The sequence below is a fragment of the Phalaenopsis equestris genome, unplaced genomic scaffold (genome assembly GCF_001263595.1).
Source record: "Phalaenopsis equestris unplaced genomic scaffold, ASM126359v1 Scaffold000676, whole genome shotgun sequence".
Taxonomy (NCBI): Eukaryota; Viridiplantae; Streptophyta; class Magnoliopsida; order Asparagales; family Orchidaceae; genus Phalaenopsis; species Phalaenopsis equestris.
Genome location: NW_018165116.1, coordinates 104,573 through 113,636, shown reverse-complemented (window position 1 = coordinate 113,636; position 9,064 = coordinate 104,573). Strand labels below are relative to the sequence as shown.

General features: G+C 31.0%; 1 protein-coding gene across 2 annotated transcripts in view; it reads left to right on the top strand.

The window, feature by feature from the left end:
* Positions 1-45: 45 nt before the first annotated feature.
* The window catches only part of LOC110030226 (oligouridylate-binding protein 1-like), a 30,377-nt gene continuing 21,358 nt past the window's right edge, over positions 46-9,064 (top strand). The window contains exons 1-3 of one of the 2 annotated variants that reach the window (XM_020732839.1): positions 46-497; positions 1,371-1,432; positions 1,780-1,882. In XM_020732839.1, the coding sequence (XP_020588498.1) occupies positions 363-497; positions 1,371-1,432; positions 1,780-1,882 (300 nt within the window). In that variant the 5' untranslated portion in view covers positions 46-362. The remainder of the gene's footprint in view (positions 498-1,370; positions 1,433-1,779; positions 1,883-9,064) is intronic. The other variant, XM_020732838.1, reaches the window with a different exon arrangement.

The window sequence follows — 9,064 nt, the reverse complement described above, 5'->3', positions numbered from 1 at the left end:
ATCGGCCCAATGTTCTTGTGTCCGCGTAAAATATCTCATGAATGAACAAATGGAACCGATTTAGATGAAATCGCAGCAGCATCCAACAAATTTTTCCGACTTCCATTCGTTTCCTTCTTCCTCCCAGAAATTTTCTCGTCGCTTCTCCCATCTTCTCACCTCTGATCTCTCCTCTTCTCTTCCCTCGATTTGGAGGGATTTTTCTTTTTCTATTTTCTTTTTGAATTTTATTGCATTTTGCTTTCCTTTTTGTTGTATTTTCCATTTCACTTCGTAAACCCTAAACCCTTTCTGGATTTCCGATTCGATCGGATTAGCACTGTACGCAATCTTTCTTTGGATCAAACCCTAGGCCGGGAAGAATGCAGCAGCAGCGGCTCAAGCAGCAGGCTTTGATGCAGCAGGCCCTTCTCCAGCAGCAGCAGTCCCTTCTTCAGCAGCAGCAGCAGCAGCAGCAGTCTCTTTACCATCTCCCGGGACTTTTAGCTCCCCCACAGGTATTTCCTTTCTTTTACTTTAGTTGTTCATTTAACATCCATAAACCATTTCTTATTAAGATCATTGACTTATTGTTTCATTAGCTGGTTTTCTTCTTTGATTATGGTTCTAAGGTTAATGCAGCTTTTGCTGCGGAATTGGGATGCTTCAGCTTGCACTCAGTTGTTTGCTGCTGGGCATCTTGTTCTGTGGGAATTTTTTATTTTTATTTTTTGTCTTTCACATTGTTTTTGCGGATGATTCCGGCTTTAGGTCTGCTTCTTCTACAGTTGAAAATTCTGATTTTTTATTTTATTCGTCATTTCATGCTGATATATTGAAGTCTATTCATGGTACACGAGAATATACGCTTCAGGTCCCTTTTTTGTTGCGGTTGTATACATACCACTCCATTCTTATGTATTTACAAATGTAACATTTAAACTTTAAATAATACATTTATAACATCCAAATCTTTCATATCACATAAAAATGACACAATTTTAGCTTTTAAAAAGTGAAACACACCTTTTTCATTCATAGGAAAGGTGGCATACATGTAAAGATTAAAGTTTAGGTGTTAGATATGTAATTACATATGTGTTAGATATTCCATCCGATGTGTTTTTGAGTTTATTTCGGTCATACTTAAATTAATCACATTCATTTTTTTATCTTTATTGTTCCCTTTTTGGAAACTTGGCCATTTTATTCCATGCAATGGTAACTAGTTCAAAAACATTATTTTGCTTTGAGCTGTAGGCTTTGCATTTTGCCGTCCATTTTTTCCTATTATTAATGTTTCTACGTCTGACTTCGTTGTGCATTCATTTCTAGGAGAATATCCTTTGCGTAAGATTTTTTTGTTGTTCTTTTACACTTTTATTTTGCAGATAGAGCCGATCCCGAGTGGAAATCTGCCCCCTGGATTTGATTCGAGTTCATGCCGCAGTGTGTGAGTGTTATAGGAGCCTTAACATATTTTCAAATTTTCTTCTTTGCCTTATCTTTTACTAGTAATAACTAATAGTGAACATTGAACACTTGTCCTCCCCCCTTCCTTTCTTAACCATTGCTATTATAGATGTCTCATAAGTTTCTCCTTGCACTCTAATTTTTTATTTTCTCTATAAATTTTTCTGATTTTCTTGCCTTGATATAAAAAAATTTAGAAAATTGGGTTTCCCCCTTTTGTAAGGATTACATGATATCATTGTCATTCGGATTAATTACTATCTCCCCAGCAATATAGTATGTATCATCTCTTAGTTTTTTGCTCATTACACATATATGCTGATGCAGTTATGTTGGAAATATTCATATTCAAGTTACTGAAGCTCTTCTTCAAGAGGTTTTCCAAAGTACTGGTCCCGTCGAGGGATGCAAGCTTATTAGGAAGGAAAAGGTTTGCCAACTTTACACGTTTTATTTTTCACACCGTCTCGCTTTATCATCCATAATCCCCATTAACACATGTTGTATGTGCTAGTTTCTGTGCATTCTTCCTTTCACATGTCAGGGCTATGTAAATTTGTGTTTGATACTTTTCATGACACTGCATGCCAATATAAGGTGTTTGGAAGATTGTTATGTGCTCCTTGAGTCTTTACCTCTACAACGAAAGATTTTAGAAGATTAATATTTTAACATACATGAGAGTGGATTTAGGATCTGTTTGGGGGCATATGCTTCTATTTGAAGAAATAATTGTGAAGTTGCTGTAAATAAAATTACTATTAAAAAAGTTACGGCGACTGTTAAAAATTTATTTTATTTTCAAAAAGTCAGTAGTTTTCTAGCCAAATTTTGTTACAAAATGTAGTTTCCCACTGCAATTTTTTGAAGAAGCAATTGTAGTTTTCTAGCCAAATTTTGTTACGAAATGTAGTTTCCCACTGCAATTTTTTGAAGAAGCAGACAAAACATAATTTTTCCAAACAATTGAAAGTGCGTTGAGACACTGCACTGCCATTGTACTGCTACTCCAAATGCAGCCTTAGTTGTATTATTGGTAGTTAAAATATAAGTGTAAGAATACCAAGTGGTTATCCTACACCCATTGACTTGAGATTTTAGGTTGAAAATGAGTTTGGTCGCATGAATGTCTACTCCAATTTCAGCTCTATTTGGGTCTTACTCCCTAACATATAGTATCAAATTTGGGTTGTTCAACCAGTGTCTCCCATTGATCTTTTCCGATTTTTACCATGGTTGAATAAGGCTCAATAATGGATGCTCTCACGGTGCCACCATATGGTTGAGTGTGCCCTTGATACATTATTCTTGATGATGTTGAAAAGCTTCTATTTGAGCAGAATGGTGGCTAATATAAATAGCTTTCACACTAGGGGTAGATTTTAAGGTGTGTGTAAGTGTGCTTAGTCTAGTATCAGATGGTTGAAAAATATTTGGGTGCAGGAATAGCAAATAGTTAACTCTCACCCATAAGAATTTTGTTTTGGGTTGAATGGGCTTTGACTGTTGGTATATCAAGCCCGACTTTAGTTTTGCTTTAGGTCATAAACTTGTAATAATTTTTCTTAATTTTTAAATAAGCAAGGAAAAAATCCGGAAGATTGATATGTGTAGTCTTAGTTTTAACTTGTTTATTTTTGTTTGATGTGATTTTAAGAGAAATCCTAACTATGTACCATTGGATAGTAGTTATGAATTTATATTTTAAGATTATAAAGAAAATAATTAAAAAAATTAGGATCCTAAGATGAGGCGATCAAATTTGAAAGATGAGAAATGTTTAGTCCTTCAAGATAGGTTGCAAAGAGATGTAAATCATCATTTTGAGGATTGCTGCTCTTGAGGTGTAGACCAATGAATATGTTATTTGTAGCCTTGTCACTAATGGGTTAAAAGTGAATAAATTCTATGATATGATTGTCATGAGTTTTTGTGCTGATAAATCTTCTGAAGATGACCTTATAGATTTATGGTTATACAAATATGTTACATGTAATTTATGATTAGCGTATTGGGATGTAATACATGAACTTGGTTGATGATTTTCTTTAGTTGCTGGTGAATGCTAGAGTTGTCTGTGTTGATTGCCAATAGAAACATGCACAAGCTTCACTTTAGAGTGATTGGGACTAGATCTAGTTGTAGCTGATTCACTTTGATGTATAAGGGAAGCTCAACATAACTTCTGTATGGATATGCAATTTCCATCATTGGTGATTCTTTTTCCTAACATATTTCTTGGTGTTTATCATGAATCATGAGTTTGAAGTTATCCAAAAACTTATTAGCTTGGACCTTCAGTTCAGAATTTATTTCATGTTAAAATATCTTTGTTGATGGAGAATATCTCACTAAGAAGTTACCAATTTTTCTAACAAAGTATGGAATTCACAATGAATTCACTTGCCTAAATACTCTAAAATAGAACAGTGTGGCTAAAAGTAAGAAACAATACATTTTTTGAGATAGATAGAAGTTTGCTAGTGAAGCCTTTTCAGCATGAGTTTTTGGTTGATTGTTTGCAAATTAGTGTTCATTTAATTAAGAAGTGTTGGTATTGTTTCTCACACACACACACACACACACACACACACACACACACACACACACACACACACACACACACACACACACACACACACACACACACACACACACACACACACACACACACACACACACACACACACACACACACAAACACACACATGTTTCACATTCACACATTTAGTTATTCTGATGGCTTTTCTCATAAGCTTAATAAGAATATTTCAGATGTATGTTTTTGGAAATGACAAGTCTAGAAAGGTTTGGAGATGTATTGATCCTGTTATGATCAAGGTTTAATTCTCTAGGCTTGTTTTGTTTGATGAGAGCACTTCCCGCGACATTTCTTATTGATTTTCTTTCTTCTCCTCCAATGTAATTCAAGTTTCTTCTTTATCCACTTCGAATAAACATATTTGGAAATTTGTTATTCATTATTAAAATTCGAAGAAGAAATAAGCATTGAAGATGATGGATCACTTGATTAAGAATCTTTAGTTAGATTTCAGGGGAGTGGTAGGAAGAAAAAGCCTTCTGAGAAATAAGCGTTGAAATAAACCTTTTGGAAATTTGTTATTCATGATTTAAATTCAAAGGAGGAATAAGCGTTGACGATGATGGATCACTTGATTAAGAATCTTTAGTTAGATTTCAGGGGAATGGCTGGAAGAAGAAACCCTTTGAGAGATATACTGTGATTCAGATCATTCTTCATTTGCTTATTGGATTGACTTCTATATTTATTTGGTAGTTCACTTTGTCTAAGAGGACCAAGGATGTTTGGCAATGTGTTGGGAAAATGTTAGTAAGGATTTTATATTCAGTTTGTGATGGTATTTCTCTTGTTTCACAAAAAAATTGCAACGAGCCACCTCAATCTCTTAGGATTTGAGATTTGCAATCTTTAGAAATTTAACATTTAAGAGTGTTGGAATGGTCTCCTCGAAGAAGCATTCTATAATTCTTTTTATTATAAGGCTCTATTTGTGATCACTTTCTGTTTTTTTTTTTTTTTTTTTATTTTACGTCTGTTTTTTTATTTTATTTTCTGTTTTCTGTTCTTGGAAAACCAATTTAATACTGATGTGATTTATATATTTTAAAAACCAAAAATATGAAACATGTTTGATTGGGTGTTTAATTATAATGTGTTATATCTCATACATATAGAAATTGTAATAACTACTAATATGTTAATGAAATTTTTTTAGTAAATTGAAATTAATTAAATATTTTATTACGTTAATTAAATAGATTTTATTATTTAATTAATTAATTTATTATTTTATAGATAAATTAATTATGTTTTGTTTAATTAAATAGATTTTATTACTTAATTAATTAATTTATTATTTTATAGATAAATTAATTAGGTTTTGTTAATTTGAAGATTTAATTTATTTAAAATTTTTGTGAGTTTATTAGAATTTTATGAATTAATAAAAATTTCAATTAATTTGATTAAATATTTAATAATTTATTAATTAGTATTTTAATTAAGTTGTTTAATGTTTTCTTTAATTATTTATATATTTAATGGTATGTTTAAATCATTTAAAATTTTATTTTTATTTTTATTCACTTAACTAAATGAGTAATATCTTAGTTGAATTGTTATGGGTTTAATTGATTCATTATTAAGTTAATTAAGTAGATTTATTATTAAATTGAGTAATTATGAGTTAATTAAATTCATTTAGGTTTAATATAAAGAATTAATAGTTTAATTAGATGATTTTTAGTTTAATTATGTATTTATTAATTGATTTAATTAGTAATTTTTATAAATTTATTAACGAGTTAATTAAGCAAGCTTAGGAGTTAACTGGCAATTAATGACTTAATTTAGTTTTTTTAATTTCGGCGGATTAAGCTTATTTAAGCTTTTATGGCTTAACCCCGAAAAACATGTTTTTGATGTTTTGAAAATACACATCATGTGCTTAAAAAAAAAATTAATAAAAAAAAAAAGAATAAAAAAACGCTTTTTTTTCGGTTTTATGTTTTTTTGTTCAAAAACAAAAAAAAAAAAACAGAGTTTTTTCGGTTTTCTGTTTCTTTGTTCAAAAGCTAAAAATAAAAGAGTTTTTTCTGTTTTCTGTTTCTTTGTTCAAAAGCTAAAAATAAAAAAAACAGAAAGTGATCCTAAACATGGCCTAAGTTTTTTTCTTTTTTTATTCCTTGTTTTATTTGGTATGGCTTTGATTCTATTTATTTTGATTCTATTTACTTTGATCAAGTTATATGCTATTTATCCTCGTGAGCCAACTTAGAATGACTATGTTGAAAAAGGCATATAATCAACTTAATATGGCTCTTTTTTTTTTCTCTGTTACTCTTCTTGTCTCTGATTTGGCTATTCATAGGGTGAGGAATTGTGGTCTTTAGTTCTCAATTCTGCTATGATGAGTTTTTTTTTTAATTAAGTTCGTTGATATTAGTTTTTTAATTTGTTGTTTTTTATATAAAATAATTGATCATTGAACTATCTTTTTTTATTTACATGGAAAGATAAGCATGGCTGAATATAAGTGGGGATTAAATTGCTTCCCTAGTTTAGCTTTAGTTGAATTTGTTATGAATTATTAAAACCAATGCCTATTAATCCCCAATATATCATTAAATTTTTTGCTTCCCAATCAGGTCTAGCTCTTCCAACACTATTTATTTGCATTAATTTGCACTTCTTTTGATATAGAATCATTATTTGTATGTACCTTGTATTAAACATGGCCTAGAATCCATAAAAATAAATTGTAAAGGAAATTCTATTGAAAATATTGTTTTACCATAAGCATTTATAGGAAAATTTCCTATACCCTATTTGATTGTTCTTTGGTTGTATCCAAAATGTTTAAATCTACATTGTTTATTGAAAAGATAAAATCCTTCGAGAATTTCCCTTATTGATGTATATATTTTGTCATAATTTTTTATTGATCATAGGATGTCATTAAGTTCACTCAGTTGATTATCTTTGATTATTCGACTGAATTCTTGTTATTCTCTCTAGAGGGAAAAACTTCATACATCATGCAATAAAGTTATTGTTAATCAACGATTAATGAATTGGACTTAATTCATTGATTTGACAAAGTTTAGGTTACATAGTATTTTTAAAAGCACTCATGGAAGTACATATCACGTGGGACGTAAAGCGAAGCTCTCTTTACTTCGCTGTTCGCCAGTACTTGTGGGCGTAGCACACGGTTCACATTTGAATATCGCTTCAAAGTGCGCTGAAGCGATCGACTCGATTCGGTTCACGAGCGAGGGATATAATACCTAAAGTTATGGTCATTCGAAGGAGCTAGCCGCAAAGAGTAGAAAATCCATTACGAGATTTTGAGAGTTCAGGGGAGAGTATCGATTTCAGTTTCGATTTGAAGCTTGAGTTCGAAGTCTGTGATTTGAACATTGCACGACCACATGAGACACTTCGACCATCAACATAGGCAACAAAAGTTTCTACTGCAAGAGACACAAGCGACAGAAGCTTCGACCTTCTACCACAAGCAACATGAAGCTTCGAACTTGGACTTTGGCGGGAAGCTTTGACCTTCAACTGTGGCTGCAAAAGCTTTGATCGCGTCGACAGACGCTTCCACCTCAGAAGGCTCTTCGAGCACTGGAGTTTTGAGAGGACTCGACGGCTTCGACATTTCCAAGAAGGGTGGTAAGTATGTAAATTCCTCGTTATTAGAAATTTTTTTCTTTTTTTATAACGAGAGAAATTTTAATCGAGTTAATGAGATCTTTAATAGGAAGATCTGTATACATAACACTCAATTCTTATTTAGATTGAAGGGTGGTAAGGCATGTAAATACCCTTTACTAGAAGGGTGGTACATATGTAAAATTGTAAATATGCTAGTGCCCTTGTACAAACTCCATAAATCTGAGATACGAAAATTGTGTTGAGTTGCAAAGTGAGCCTAATGTATTATTACCAAGCTATATTCCTTTACACATAATATAATTTTTAATAATTTGAAAAGTTAACATAGTGTGATATTTAAATGCGATGGTTTTTTAAATAGATTGTATTTAACATAATGTGATATTTAAATGCGATGGTTTTTTAAATAGATTGTATTTTAGTTGAATATCAACCATGATTCCTTTTAGCCATGATTTATTCTAACCTAGTTTATTTCAAGATATTAATTTTTCTATCAAAATTTTGAATTTAAGGAGGAGAAATTCACTGTATTTTCTTCAACCTATTGCATGCCAAGGAAGATAGCAGGACAATGGATCATAACGTTGCTTAGTTTTATTAGTTGTTGATTTATTAGTAGTTACTTCTGTATTTCTAAATACTACCCCTTTTGCACTATTAACTGCGAAGTGGAACACTGGTTTTTTGCATAGCTTATGATTACATGTTATCAATTCTATGATATTTTGTTTCTAGCAATTTTCTTTTAGTGAAATATCAAGGTTCTTTTAAATGTAAGTTGAACAAAATTGAATGAATGACATTAAATTGCTTCGTGTGGAGCGTTTTAAAATCTTTTAATAAGAAGATTTACATACATACCACTCAATTCCTATGTATATACATATCTAATAAGTAACACATAAACTTCAACTTTTACATACATACCACCTTACCTATGCATGAAAAGGTGTATTTCCCCTTTTAAAAGTTAAAATGGTGAGTTTTTTAATGAGATTTAAAAAATTTGGTTGGTATAATTGTAAAAAAGTATAATTTAGATGTGAGATGTGTTTACTCGGTGGTGTGTATGTAAATGCTATTTTCATTCGTAATAAAAGAAACATTTCTAGTCATAATTCTCTTTATATTATAAGAATTTAAATCAAATATGATAAATTTTAGTCCTCAAATTAGAGGCTGTTGTTTGTAAATAAACATTCAATTATTACTATATTTTCTTGAATCACATGAGTACTTCACATAAATATTTGCTTTTCCAATATGATATATTATTATCCAGGAATTTCTTGTCAAATGAAGCTAATGAAATACACGCGCACGCATGCACAAACACACAGACACACAAATATGCGTGTAATAAATATATATATATATATATAT